The 16111-nt window shown below is 35.3% G+C and overlaps 1 protein-coding gene across 1 annotated transcript in view; it reads left to right on the forward strand.

Annotated features, from left to right (window-relative positions):
- Positions 1-6065, forward strand: part of LOC111436318 — a gene marked incomplete at its 3' end in the record, with an annotated part of 33983 nt that extends 27918 nt beyond the window's left edge. The window contains exons 3-4 of the mRNA XM_023074047.1: positions 5597-5676; positions 5762-6065. Of these exons, the coding sequence (XP_022929815.1) occupies positions 5597-5676; positions 5762-6065 (384 nt within the window). The remainder of the gene's footprint in view (positions 1-5596; positions 5677-5761) is intronic.
- Between the last annotated feature and the right edge of the window lie 10046 nt (positions 6066-16111).

Here is a 16111-nt window from a genome sequence, read left to right on the forward strand (position 1 = left end):
ATCAAATTGTTCTGTCATTTAATAAAAGAAAGCAAGAACTATTTCAAATGAACCTTATGTAGCTGATCCAGATCTCTTGGTGGTGGTTTGGTTTAAGGTTTTGTTTACGATGCTTATGAATCAAATAATTATGTTTTGTGTAGTGTGGAAAATGTTATAAGAAAGAGAGGACCAAATCATCTTAGAATCATGTATTCATGATACGTAGATGTACGACATAAAGTGATATGAACCAAGAGACATCAATCATACAATATGCTTCAATGAAGATGTGAAGAAAAGGTTGTCAAAATTATCAAAAGATGTTTCAATTCATGCTACATTGAAGAAGAATAAAGTTTGATTGTTGTAAATTTTGGGTGGGTTATAATTTAGAGTAATTAAGACTTTTTATTTAATTTCGGTTACATTTACATAATGGCTAATTATGGCCATAAAGTGTGAATGTTACAACTTTTGGAATGCCTTTAATAGTTTCATTTTGAGGCTATATAAAGCCATCTATGTTGTATTTGTAAAAAGACTTAGAAGATATATCAAAAGAAGCATTTGTGCTTTTCTTTAGCCAATGGCTAAGTTTCTTTGCAACTCTATGTAGTTTAGGTTGCATGTAGAATCATTCAAGCTCGACATGATCAATCTTGCTTGTGGAGTGATTCGAATCTCAATCAAGTGTTCTTGTCTTGAGATATTTGATCAACAAGAATCATTGAAGCTAGACATGATCGATCTTGCTTCTGGAGTGATTCGAATCTCAAACAAAGTGTTCTTGGCTTGAGATATTCGATCGACAAGGTAATCCGAATCTTATTCCCCTTGTAGTTGATTCTTTATCTTATCATTAATGATAAGATAAGGAATCAACTACAAGGGGAGTAAGATTCGGATTACCTTGTCGATCGAATATCTCAAGCAAAGAACACTTTGTTTGAGATTCGAATCACTCCAGAAGCAAGATCGATCATGTCTAGCTTCAATGATTCTTGTTGATCAAATATCTCAAGACAAGAACACTTGATTGAGATTCGAATCACTCCACAAGCAAGATTGATCATGTCGAGCTTGAATGATTCTACATGCAACCTAAACTACATAGAGTTGCAAAGAAACTTAGCCATTGGCTAAAGAAAAGCACAAATGCTTCTTTTGATATATCTTCTAAGTCTTTTTACAAATACAACATAGATGGCTTTATATAGCCTCAAAATGAAACTATTAAAGGCATTCCAAAAGTTGTAACATTCACACTTTATGGCCATAATTAGCCATTATGTAAATGTAACCGAAATTAAATAAAAAGTCTTAATTACTCTAAATTATAACCCACCCAAAATTTACAACAATCAAACTTTATTCTTCTTCAATGTAGCATGAATTGAAACATCTTTTGATAATTTTGACAACCTTTTCTTCACATCTTCATTGAAGCATATTGTATGATTGATGTCTCTTGGTTCATATCATAAAGACTAGTAAAGAGTTGACCAATTCATCTTGGGATCATGCATAAAAATGTGATTGATAAATACGATTTGGGGAGCCACGTGATGAAATATGATGTAACACCCAAAAAAATAAAGGAAATTTGCTCCAATAAGAACCGGCGCTCATGTAAGATCCAAAGGATTCAAGGACTTGAAATTAAGAGGATCAAGCAAACAAGGACAAGAGTCTTAAGCAAGTCATTTCTACAGGGTTAGAAGTAATTTTAAGAATTTAAGGCCGTTGGACAAAGATGGGAAAGGAAAAAGTGGGTGAAAAGGGCAAAAAGGTCATTTTTTCAATTATCGAGGATCTTTCTCGATTTTTAATTTCTTATCTAGAAGGAATTTTAAGATGGTCGAGAAGGGAAAAATGACCAGCAACATCAAGGGATTAAGGATTTTAAGAAAAATTATGGATGTTTCGAGAAAAATAATAATAAAATATTCCAAATGTGACAAATTACCAAAAATATCCCTAAAGTTCAACTTAATTACAAAACTGTAATTAAAGAAAATATGCAACTAGATTTGGTTTCAGAACCTTCGAGCAGAAGAAAATCAATCGTATATTCACTTCCAATCGTTGGATTGAGCTGCTATTTTGATACGTTTAACAAGACTCAAGGTTGTGTAGATCCAATGGTTAAAGTTGAAAACCAATGTCGGTAGCACCTTCATCGTTTTAGATACTTCCACTTAAATTTTAGATAAATAAAAAATGAGAAAGTTCACCACAATACTAGAACAATCAATGGCAGTGCAAGCTTGATCTATAAATAAGAAGTTATGAGCAATGTTTCAAGACAAGAATCGAGTGATGATTCCTAAAATTCGAGTTTGAAGCTTTTAGATTATGGATTCGTCTTCCTCAAATTTCTTCTAAATTCGAGGGTTGTGGTTAATCATTTTCCATCCTACCAACTCCTACACATTCCATATGGGATTTCCAACGAGTTTCGTGAAGGAATTGGGCAATGAAAAGCTCTAGAATCGGCTGTCCCGAAAAAAGATGAGAAACATATTTTCCGGCAAACTTTGGAAGGTTATAACTCAAGCTACAGACCCCAACAAGGTATGAAATTGGCCCATACTTCTTCCTTAAAACTTCATCTAAACATTTTGTGAAGAAATTTATCCCATTAGAGGTGTATATAGAGCTAACAAAGGCAAAACATGAGGAGTATGATAAGGAAAAATCGTGATTTTTCCAGCAACAAATGAAGAAGATGAAGTCCAAAGTCAAAGGTCAAACTTTGACCAATAAAAGTAAAGGTAGCCATATGTTGACCTTTCTACACTTTTTGATCGATTTGGACCCCTTTCAGGCCGGTTCTCATGAATTTCTTTATGGTTACTGAAACTAGACTCAAAGAGGAATCTAGTAAAGATAATTCGGAATAATTCCGAAACCGAAAGCTCAAGAATTGGAAGTCCCGAACACAGATGATGAGGTAAGTAGCCACCTCGGACTTTTCTTAAAAAATACTTGTTGGAATCGCTTGGATTTCCACATGAATCCTAAACCAAGTATGGATTAAGGATATATAAAAGAAAAACTCAAAGAACCATGAGTTAAAGCACTGAACCGATCAAATTGCTCGGGATTGAAGTAACATTAAAATAACAAACTAGATGAACTTCGCTGCCTATGAAATTTTAATGCTGAGCATATTATAGCATGTGGAGGTTATATATGAAATTTGGTGGTCATTGGATAAGGATAGGTAGGTAAACAAAGAAATGGTGCAAAATGACCATATTACCCCTAAGGATGTCTACCTACGGTTCATAACCTAGAGGACCTACAAATGTCTGGTGATGTGGAGAAGTTTGAAAGCCATTGGAACAATAAAGGGTAAAATGACCAAAATGCCCCTAGGACTACTTATCTAAATTCAAGGTCTATATGTCCTCCAAATGACTTGCTACTTCTTATAAGGCCTATTCCTAAAGATAACAAGGCATCAAGAGTTCAAGTTGATTAGAGCAAGCTTAGAACCTAAAGCAAGTTAGTCCCAAAGAAGCACCTAAAGGAAACACCTCAAGACTCAAGACTCTTGAACCCTCTAAGGAATTCATTATAAATCTATGACCTTGTAGAACAACTAATGCTTGTTATTACGATGGATTCATATGTTTACGGATGCAACTTATGCCTCAAGGAATTATGAACATTGGAAACTTACAAGATTGAGAACCAAGAACAATACCATACAAGCTCTACAACTACCAAAGCAAGAAGAATGCTAGGTACCACTCAAGGATAAGGGGACCAAGGTCCTAAAACTCGAAAACTCAAGGAAAAAATCATAAGACCTCCCACGGTACAACATGTTCTTGACTCAAAATACGCTGTAAGTATTCAGATTATGCCGCTTGGGATGCATGAAGTCTTGGGCATAGGTATTCATGTTGTAACATAGGGCAAGCACTGGGTGCAGGATTTCAAACTACGCTTCTTGGAGCGCTTGAAGCCTTGAGCGTAGGTATTCAGACTATGCTGCTAGGAACGCATGAATCCTTGGGCATAGGTATTCAGACTGTATCATAGGGCAAGTCCTTAATGCAGAATTAGACTACATCATTTCTTACGTAAGAAGCCTTGGATGTAGGTTTTCAGACCATGTTACTTGAAATGCATGAAGCCTTAGACATGTTGGAAAAAGGGATAGTGAAAGAGATAAGAATGATAAAATAGATGAATGCTGTAGTGCTTTATTATTGTCTACTGACTCGATGCATAGAGGGTTACACAATTCTAGTATTTATAGCTAATACACTGGACCAGAAATAGTAAATCATGCAAATCTAGATAAATTCAAATCTACTGACAATCCCCTAAAATCTTGGTAGTTTGAATATCTGAATCATATCTCAACTACTTCTTGAATACTCTGAATCATATCTCAACACTCCCTCTTGATTCAAAGTTGCAGATGTCAAGTATAGAGCTTTTCTTTTGACTAAACCATAGAACAGTGTGACGAGTCGGTTCAAAGTGTTCGAATTCAAATTAGGGAATATGCGTTACATATATACGATATGTTTAACCGCATTTTTGTTTTATTTTCGAATTAAACAAAAAGAGAGAATCTAAGATATTTAAATAAGATTTAAATATCTTAATCAATTGTGTCGGAATTGATTGGGATTGGCTTTTGAATTAATATTAAATATTAATTAAATAGTTTAATTAATCATTTAATGTTACTTTAATTTGAAATTCATTATTCAAATAAGAAAGTCAAAATGTTGACTTCATTTAATGAAAAAATCCATGTTAGTGAAATTTTGAGGTGTCAAAATTTGGTTTAACCAAACTTGCATGCTTGCCAAATAAACCCCACAAGTTTGAGTGGAATTTTGAGTGTCAAAATTTGGTTAACTCAAACATGCATGCTTGCCACATAATCCCAAACATTTGAGTTGAATTTTAAGTGTTAAAATTTGGCGATCTCAATTTTGCATGAACATGCAAACATGACTCTTTAAATAGAGTGATCATGGTGCATGAAAGATCTTCTTCTTCTTGGTGAAAAACCTTGAGAAAAACCTCTCACAAACACTCTCTTATCATATACAAAATCCCTCCCAAGTTTAGCCACTCACCGGATTCCACAATCCCGTTCTAAGGCCGGAGGATAGTGGAGAAGACACTAGGGTGGGTCCGAAACCGGTTCGTGAGGAAAAAAGAGTTTGAACTACAAAAGGTTAGTATTTAAACTCATTAATTTTTAATACTTGTGAACATGCTAATTATTTACTATAATTGATGTTCTAAAAGTGCCTAAGATTCAAATTGCTTCCGCATTTGTTATATTAACACCAACATGCATAACAAAGTTAAATATTTTAGTTATCAATTTATGTTTGGATGAAGCGAGGGAAATGGATCCATAACTTCTTTTAGTTTCATCCCAACTTGATTCCTAATTTTCAATTTGTATTAGATACATAAAAAGTTCCAAATCTAAAACCAAATATCATTGTCTCTCACTAGTTTTCAAAGATATATACATAAAAAATATAAGAAAGCAAAGGCAGCATGAGTACGATCAAATCGAGTTTCTTGGTTGCTACAATTTTGATGTTACTATTTTTATCTCTTACAGTCGATGCTCAATCTAGTGTCGATGTTGTTTGTCCTTTTACAAGATATGGTAACATAGTGTCTGGTACTGACATCAGGAAGGTAAATATACAATATGAACATCACTGTTATCACTGGTTGAATTGATCAATTGTTTGCTATAATTTTTGTAACTTGAGAAATGTAGACTTTAGCAAATGCATGGAAGGATGCATGCACGTCCAATCGTTCTAGTGCAATTTTTATTCCGAGAGGGATATTTAAAGTAAAGCAAGGGAATTTTGAAGGACCTTGTAATAGCCCAATTGACTTTCAACTTGGAGGAACATTGCAGGCACCAAAAAGTGTCCAGGGAGATAATTGGATCACTTTTGCCCGTGTTGATAGATTGACATTATCAGGTGAAGGAGTTTTTCATGGCCAAGGACAAGCAGCTTGGAAAAGGAATGATTGCCACAAACGCATAAATAGTGCCCAACTCCCCGTTGTAGGTAATATGCCTTCAGCTTTCCTTCTCAATCTCATGCATCTTGTTGTTTTTTTAAAGGGCCTCTTACATGTCTTCTCTAATGTTCTGACATTTATAATTTGGTAAGTGTTCTTCATTTTTTAGAGGATAATCTTTCAACAATCAAGTGAAAAGTGAATCTTTTTTTAGTTTTCAATTTCATTAGGTTCTGTCCAAATTTTTAGCTTCATTACCGAGCCTCACAAAATATTATTTGATTATACAAAATGTTTAGAGTTTTAAGTTCAACTTCATCACCAATTCAACCGTTAAGGGAATAACATCACTTGATAGCAAGAACTTCCATATCAACGTCCTCGGCTGCAATAACCTCACGTTCCATAATATAAATATAGCTGCACCAGAAAACAGTCCCAACACTGATGGAATACACATCGGTCAATCAAATAAGATCACAATCACAAAGTCCAAAATTGCAACTGGAGATGATACATTTCTCTTGGAGATGAAAGTAAAGTAATTGAAGTCACCAACGTGACATGCGGGCCAAGACATGGAATAAGCATCAGAAGTCTTGGAAGATACACTAACGAAGAACCTGTTGAAGGTGTCACCGTAAAGAACTGCACGTTAGTTAACACCACTAATGGTGTCATGATCAAAACGTGGCCAGCTTCTGCTGCTAGCGCCACCGCCACCAATATGCACTTTTTGGACATTATAATGCTCAATGTTAGCAACCCTATTCTAATAGACCAAGAGTATTGTCCGTGCAATCGGCAGGTATTGATCGCATTCTCGAACCTTTGATTCATTTTTTCACTATAACTTCACAAATAAACCAATTGTCGTCTCATTTTAATTTTTAGATTCCTTCAAAAATTAAGATTAGCACAGTGAGCTTCAAGAAGATTAGAGGAAGTTCTGCAACTCCGCTGGCAATCAAACTTATTTGCAGCCATCACTTACTATATGACGATGTAAAAGTAAGTAACATTGACCTCACTTACAATGGAATAAAAGGTCCTATTTCCTCCCAATGCGCGGATATGAAACCCATCATTTCAGGAAGACAGAACCCCAAGATATGCTCCTCTCCTTATGTTGTCCGATGAATTGTTCATTGCCATAGAACTTCAAAATAAGAGACAACCTTAATTAAAAGAGAAGACTGCCTCTATCCATTTGGCTCTCATTCTTTTGAGTTTCTTTTGTTGTACTTTTAGAAATAAATAAGATGGTCGAATGTTTGAAGGAGACTTTGTGTCGCGAACAACCTAATGTTTCTAGTACCTCGACCTCATACAATAAAATGGTTTCAGTCTTGTTTTTCATTTTAGATTTGGATTCCAAAAATTTGAGTGGAATTTTGAGTGTCAAAATTTGGTGATCTCAAATTTGCATGAACATGCAAACATAACTCTATAAATAGAGTGATCATGGTACATGGAAGGTCTTCCTTGGTGAAAAACCTTGAGAAAAACCTGTCACCAACACTCTATTCATATATACAAAATCCCTCCCAAGTTTAGTCACTCACCGGATTCCACAATCCCGTTCTAAGGCCGGACGATAGTGGAGAAGACACTAGTGGTGGTTCGAAACAGGAATCCCCTTCATGATTACTTTTCATTCTGATATGGTAATCAACCCAAGGGAAAGTATGGAACGGATTACCTTGATGATCAAGATCAAGAGTAAAGAAAACTCGTTTCTAAACTCGTGATTCGAATCACTCCACAAGAGGTTTGATCAATACCACTTGAATGACTCTACATGCAAGTTCTAAACACAAGAATTTGCAAAGAAAGTTTAGCTCTTAACAAAGCTAAAATAGAAATTCTATTCTTAATTCCAAAATCTCATGTCTAATCAAAGAAAAGAAGGCTTTATATAGCCTTTACAACCTTAACCTATGTCATACATAACTCCCAAATTAAATGGGCTAGTAAATGAGAAATACCCATAACCTCCATATTTAAATGGCTAGTTAATGGTGGAATATAGTAACCTATGTGGGTTACAATATAACCTTAACTCCTATATTTAAAACTAGTTTAAATATGACAAACAAATAGTTAAACTATAATTAAATAATGCAAATAATAAAATGTGCTTATTAGTCATCCTTGGACTATTTGATAAATTCAGCGGAGTTCATTAAATGCAACTTAAAGTGCATTTAATTCATCTCTTTCTTGAACCTCAACTTTGCACAACATATAAGGGAGGTCTCCAGCGTCTTCTAGAATTTCCTTTGATGAGCTCACCATAGCTTGAATATAACTGTATAAAGTTTGTTGTAGCTTCTTGGCTCTCGTCCTTGTAATTGGACCTTGAGGTATGGAAATTCCTTGGTCGTGGTTCATATCATTCTCCCCCTCTTGAGAAGGATTCGTCCTCGAATCCAAGCCATCACCTACATCAAAAGGGCTCAAATCAACAACATTAAAAGTTGCACTAACACCGTACTTACCTGGTAAATCAATTTTATAAGCATTGTCGTTGATGCGCTCAAGAACTTGAAAAGGTCCATCTCCTCGTGGTAAAAGCTTAGATTTTCTTTGAGTAGGAAATCTTTCTTTTCGGAAATGCACCCAAACCCAATCTCCTGGCTTGAAGATGACAATCTTACGTCCTTTATTAATTCGGGTGGCAACCTTGGAATTTTGTTTCTCAATTTGTTCTTTCACTTGCTTGTGCAGTTTATGAACAAACTCAACCTTGGCATTTGCATCAAAATTCACAAACTCTTTTGACGGTATGGGTAACAAGTCAATAGGGGTTAAAGGATTAAAGCCATAAACAATTTCAAAAGGTGTGCATTTAGTAGTGCTATGAACAACCCTATTATATGCAAATTCTATAAATGGCAAACAATCCTCCCAAGTCTTAAGATTCTTATCAATAATAGCCCTAAGCATAGCAGTCATGGTTCTGTTAACAACTTCAGTTTGTCCATCCGTTTGAGGATGACAAGTAGTTGAATATACTAGCTTAGTTCCTAACTTACCCCATAAAACACGCCAAAAGTGGCTTAAAAATTTTACATCACGATCACTAACGATGCTTTTAGGAATGCCATGCAATCGTACAACTTCCCTAAAGAACAGGTCTGCAATATGTTTAGCATCATCAGTTTTGTGACAAGGAATAAAATGAGCCATTTTACTAAATCGATCAACCACAACAAAAATGCTATCATAACCTTTCCTAGTCCTAGGTAAACCTAAAACAAAATCCATTGATATATCAATCCATGGACCATTAGGAACTGGTAATGGGGAGTATAAACCATGTGGTTGAAGCCTAGACTTAGCTTGTTTACATGCTATGCAACGACCACAAACTTTATGAACATCATGTCTCATTTTAGGCCAAAAAAAATGTTCAGAGAGCATATCATAAGTTTTAGAAACTCCATGGTGTGCCATTAAACCACCTCCATGAGCTTCCCTCACAAGTAGCTCACGGATGGAACAAGATGGTATGCAAAGTTTGCCTTTTCGGAACAAAAATCCATCTAACAACAAGTAATTATCCACAATGAGTCCTTTTTCACAAGATTCAACAAAAGGAGCAAAGAACATGTCATGTTGATACAAATCCTTTATGTGTTCAAAACCCAACAACCTAGCATTCAAAGTATTGAGGAGGACATACCTTCGTGATAAAGCATCTGCTACAATGTTCTCCTTTCCTTGTTTATATTTTATGACATACGGGAATGTTTCAATAAATTCTAACCACTTAGCATGTCGTCTGTTGAGTTTATTTTGTACTCTCAAATGCTTTAAACTTTCATGATCCGTATGAATAATGAACTCCTTAGGCCAAAGATAATGTTGCCAGGTTTGCAATGCACGAACCAAAGCATAAAGCTCTTTGTCATAAGTTGGATACCTCAAAGATGCACCAGTCAACTTCTCACTAAAGAACATTAAAGGTCTTTGATTTTGCATTAATACAGCACCTATCCCCCTACTCCACTAGCATCACATTCAATTTCAAAAGTAGACTCAAAATTAGGTAATGCAAGCAAGGGAGCAGAACTCAATTTTTCTTTCAAAGTATTAAAAGCAAGTTCTTGATCTTTTTCCCATATAAAGGATACATTTTTCTTAACAAGTTCATTCAAGGGTGAAGCAATTGTACTAAAATTTTTAATGAACCTACGGTAGAAACTTGCAAGACCATGAAAACTTCTTACCTCACTTACATTTTTCGGAGTAGGCCAATCTTTTATAGCCTTTACTTTCTCCTCATCAACCTCAACACCATTAGATGAAACTACAAACCCAAGAAAGTTAACTTTTTCCATGCAAAAGCTACATTTCTTTAAATTTACGTACAAACATTCGTTTCTTAAAGTAGTCAAAACATTGCGTACATGGGTAATATGATCATCTAAAGATTTAGAGTAAACAAGGATGTCATCAAAATAAACAACCACAAACTTACCTAAGTATTCTCGTAAGACATGATTCATTAGTCTCATGAATGTACTAGGTGCATTAGTTAATCCAAAAGGCATAACCAACCATTCATAAAGACCATACTTGGTTTTAAAAGCTGTTTTCCACTCATCCCCAATATGCATGCGAATTTGATGATAACCCGATTTTAAATCAATCTTAGTAAAAAGACTACATCCATGCAATTCATCAAGCATATCATCTAATCTGGGAATTGGATGCCTATACTTTATAGTTATCTTGTTTATAGCCCTACAATCAACACACATACGCCAAGAACCATCTTTCTTAGGTACAAGAATAACTGGAACAGAACAAGGACTCAAACTTTCACGTACATACCCTTTAGCAAGGAGTTCACTTACTTGCCTTTGTATCTCTTCAGCCTCCTTTGGATTAGTCCTATAAGCTGGTCGGTTTGGAATGGGCGCGCCAGGAATGAAGTCAATCTTGTGTTCAATCCCTCTAAGTGGTGGCAAACTACTAGGCATCTCCTCGGAAAATAAATGTTCAAACTCTTGCAAAAGCACAACAAAATCACTAGGCAAAGAAGGGTTAAGCATGTTAGTAAAGTAACAAGACCCCTTGCACATAAGTACAAGAATAGTCTGGTTAGAGAGCAAAACATTCCTAGCCTCACTTGATCTAACATACAAGCTTACTGATTTGGCTTTTCTCTCTTTTTTTTCTCTAGGCTGAGTGTTACTCTCTTGCTTTTCACTCAAGCTCTTTTTTTCACTTGATTCTTTTTCAATCTCTGCTTTTGCATCAGCCTCTTGCCTTTTCTTTTCAAGTTTGCAATGATCAATAAATACATCTTTTGGAGACAATGGGATAAGAGTAGTTTTTCTACCGTTGTGAGTAAAGGAGTATCGATTTGCATACCCATCATACATTACCCGACGATCAAATTGCCATGGCCTCCCCAGTAGTAAATCTCCAACATGCATGGATACAACATCACATAAAACATCATCAACATATTTTCCAATTGTAAAAGAAACAAGAGTTTGTTGAGTTACCCGTACTTCCCCACAATCATTCAACCATTGAAGCTTGTAGGGTCTTGGATGTGGTTGTGTCTTTAAATTAAGTCTTTTGACCAGAATGGAACTCACAACATTGGTGCAACTACCGCTATCAATGACAACACTACAAGGTACAGATTGAACAAGACACCGAGTTTGAAACAAGTTCTCCCTTTGGTCTAGGCCGTCCTCCTTAATGTGGGTGTTTAGAGCTCGTCGAGTAACCAAAGATATATGTGTAGGGTCCTCTTCACTAAACTCCTCACTCTCATCAGTTTCCTCATTTATGTCGTCATGTGCCTCGTCATCCGTAACAATTTCTCCCTCCTTGATGGTCATAATTCTTGCATTTGGGCAATCTCTACTATAGTGTCCTACCCCTTGACATCTCCAACACTTTAAATCCCTATTTCGAACATTAGACTTTTCTACTTTTTCTTTCCCTGTTCTAGAACTCTCCCCTTTCTCAAATTTAGCTTGAGGCTTCTCATTAATCTCTTGATTTCTATGCTTATAATCAATGTTCTTACTATCCTTTTTCCATGTAGAAGTAGAATTGGGAAAAGTTTTAGAAGAATACCGTTGAGACCTTCGTTGGATTTGCCTCTCGATCTTAATTGCAATGTGCAACAACTCCTCAATATTAGAATAAGGCTGTAAATCAGTCTTGTCTGCAATCTCTATGTTTAACCCATTAAGAAACCGCGCCATGAGAGCCTCCATGTCCTCATCGAGTTCAAGTCGATCCATCAATGTATCCATCTCCTTGTAATAATCCTCCACAGATTTGCGTCCTTGTTTCAACGCTTGAAGCTTTTGCGCCATGTCCCGTTGAAAATATTGTGGAACAAAACGCTTCCTCATGGACTCTTTGAACTCGACCCATGAATCAATTGGTGCTTCAAGATTTCTTCTCCTACTTGACATCAATTTATCCCACCAAATTTGAGCATATTGTTTGAATTGAGCAATGCATAACAGTACCTTCTTTTCATCACTAAAATTATGGCAGTTGAACACTGACTCCACCGTTTTCTCCCATTGAAGGTACTCCTCTGGATCGGTTTTGCCATAAAACTTGGGAAGTTTTAATTTGATGCTCCCCACGTTACGATCAATTCTATCATCATAAGGAACTCGTTGTTGTAAATTATGATACCTTCTTCCATGGTCTCTCCCTCGCATCAAGCCAGGACCAACCGCATGTGGATTATCCTCGTGGTGATCAGAATTGTCGCCTTCATATGTATCGGTTGAGGGCGTAGGTTGTGGAATCCTCTGTCGTGCTTGATTTTGAATCTCCAATCTTCCTATTCGATCAGTCAACTCTTCTATTCCTCGAATTAGTCTTTCCATAGTTCGTTGTTGTGCTTCTCTCAATCGTGCATCAGTAATGTTAGTATTGTCGTCTGGATTTTCCATGCTACAAAAGAAAGGTAAAAGAAAAAAAAAAGGACCTCACAAGCGCTCCCTCACGTGTATTCACTCGTAAATGTAGTTCACTCGTGTTTAGCACTCAACACTCGAAGCAATGTGTCACTCCCTTACAAACTCACCCTCACAATTGAGCACACACAAATCACACTCCAAAAAAACAAATTGGGATGTGAGACAAGCTATGTTATAGAGCTAAGTGCAATTCAAAGTGAATAGACAGCACACTCAACACATAAACAAGGGTATTGAAGGAGCAATCCGAATAACGACAAAGAAACGAATTAAAGAAAGAAAATGATTAAGGACTAATTTAGACGTAGTAACATATGAGAGTTACATATAGTAATCAAGAGGAAAAAAGAAAGACATTTAACATCATATGCTTTCTTTATTTCAATGGTTTTTTTTTTTTTTTGATTGGCAAAATCTAAACAATTTACCAACAAGAAAATTGATTTAGAAGATCTTAAAGAAGAACAAAGTGTTGATAAGATCCAGATCTAACACTTTAAAGAACATAAGAATTTTTTTTTTTTTTTTTTTTTATATTTTTGTGATAGAACATGAACATTCTACACAAACTGAGAAAAAAAAATTTAAAGAAAATTAAAAGAGATAAGCGCAATGAAACATATATCCGATCGTGAGCCTAAAGCTCTGATACCAAAATGATATGGTAATCAACCCAAGGGAAAGTATGGAACGGATTACCTTGATGATCAAGATCAAGAGTAAAGAAAACTCGTTTCTAAACTCGTGATTCGAATCACTCCACAAGAGGTTTGATCAATACCACTTGAATGACTCTACATGCAAGTTCTAAACACAAGAATTTGCAAAGAAAGTTTAGCTCTTAACAAAGCTAAAATAGAAATTCTATTCTTAATTCCAAAATCTGATGTCTAATCAAAGAAAAGAAGGCTTTATATAGCCTTTACAACCTTAACCTATGTCATACATAACTCCCAAATTAAATGGGCTAGTAAATGAGAAATACCCATAACCTCCATATTTAAATGGCTAGTTAATGGTGGAATATAGTAACCTATGTGGGTTACAATATAACCTTAACTCCTATATTTAAAACTAGTTTAAATATGACAAACAAATAGTTAAACTATAATTAAATAATGCAAATAATAAAATGTGCTTATTAGTCATCCTTGGACTATTTGATAAATTCAGCGGAGTTCATTAAATGCAACTTAAAGTGCATTTAATTCATCTCTTTCTTGAACCTCAACTTTGCACAACATATAAGGGAGGTCTCCAGCGTCTTCTAGAATTTCCTTTGATGAGCTCACCATAGCTTGAATATAACTGTATAAAGTTTGTTGTAGCTTCTTGGCTCTCGTCCTTGTAATTGGACCTTGAGGTATGGAAATTCCTTGGTCGTGGTTCATATCACATTCTCTCGTTTTTCTCCTACTCAACGAGCTTTTCAAACTCTTATTACAGCCCAGACAGCCCAGTCCTTACATATGATGACCAGATAAAAGCCTCGTTGGGCTAGGCCATGAAACACTATGAAAATTAGACTCGGTGAAGAACCCGAACGACCATAACATAAAATTAATTTTCATATTATAGTTTTACTTTTTTTTAATTCAAAATTTTAGAGTGCAATAACCCATAATGAGTTTCAATAATATAATTTTCAATTCAAAAAATAACAATTATCAATCACGATTCTATTTTTATTATAAAATATTTTACAACAGTAAAAGAAAAATAAAAAATAAAAGAATTAATTAATAATAACTAATCACTTCCCACCCGGCATAACTACTGCCCTAAAATACTCAACTAACTCCTTCTCACAAAACCATATGTTACAAAAAGAATAAAAGAAAGAAAGAACTAGAAATACAAACAAATGGGTTAGTTTATTTATTTATTTTTGGGTTATTACCGATCAACTGTTATCTTCCATTACACTCTTTTTCAACTATAAAGAGTGAAACAAATCAAGCACAAATGTGTTCATACCCATCTCTTTTCATCACCCATTTCAACCGCATGAGTTTATTTTCAACACTTGCACTTTCTCTCTTAATTTCATTGTTCTTTGCTAACCAAGTGACTACCATCCAAGGACCATTCCTCCAAAACCAAAATATTATGGTCAAGATAACAAATGCTCTAAAATCTAAAAATCAGCTCGCTGTTCACTGCAAATCTGGCAATGATGACTTGGGAGTCCACAAGCTGACACCTTGGGCCAGCTACGACTTCAGTTTTCGTCCAAATTTATGGGGCACGACATTGTTTTACTGTTCCTTCCAATGGCCTAGCTCGTTTCATTACTTCAATGTCTACATAGATAAGAGAGATAGAGATAATTGTGAAAGTATTCTTTGTTCGTGGCATATGAGTGAGGAAAATGTCTGTATGTTCAACTATAAAACCGATAATTATAATATTTGCTACAACTGGTCAGGCAAAAAATCCACCTATCCATAAATTTGAAAGTTTGATTTTAATGTTGAAATAAATAAATATTTTTGATATGTTGTTTATCTGGGAATTTTTTTTTTTAAGCTTGAGATGATCAGTAGGAGTGAAATATAAACGTTGTTAATTATCTATGGACATAAATTATAATATGAAAATTTGTTAACTTATTTTGGTCATGATTGATAATCAAAGCAACTATATCAGATGGGACATTGCATTAGAAGGATTTTGACGTAGGGTAAACGTAAGGTAGAGCCTTAGGCTTAGCCAATTTATGCATGAACCAAGAAAACCATATTGGTTGATAGCTCTTCGAGTTCTGAGATACATCAAAGGTACTCCTGGTCAAGAACTTGTACTACCATCTGAAAACAACTTAAGATTACAAGCATATTGCGATTCAGACTGGGCGGTTGTCGAACTTCCAGACAATCAATTTCTTGGTTCTGCATTGTCCAGATCATCAGCAGAAGCCGAGTATCGAGCGATGGCAAATACTTGTTTACAGTTAACTTGGGTAAGATACATTCTTCAAGACTTGAAAGTTCCACTGTCCAAACCAGCATTATTGTATTGTGATAATCAAGCAGCATTACACACAGGCAGCCAATCCAGTTTTTCATGAACGTACGAAACACATAGAAATAGATTGTCATATAGTTCGAGAAAAA

The sequence above is a fragment of the Cucurbita moschata genome, unplaced genomic scaffold (genome assembly GCF_002738365.1).
Source record: "Cucurbita moschata cultivar Rifu unplaced genomic scaffold, Cmos_1.0 Cmo_Scf00053, whole genome shotgun sequence".
Taxonomy (NCBI): Eukaryota; Viridiplantae; Streptophyta; class Magnoliopsida; order Cucurbitales; family Cucurbitaceae; genus Cucurbita; species Cucurbita moschata.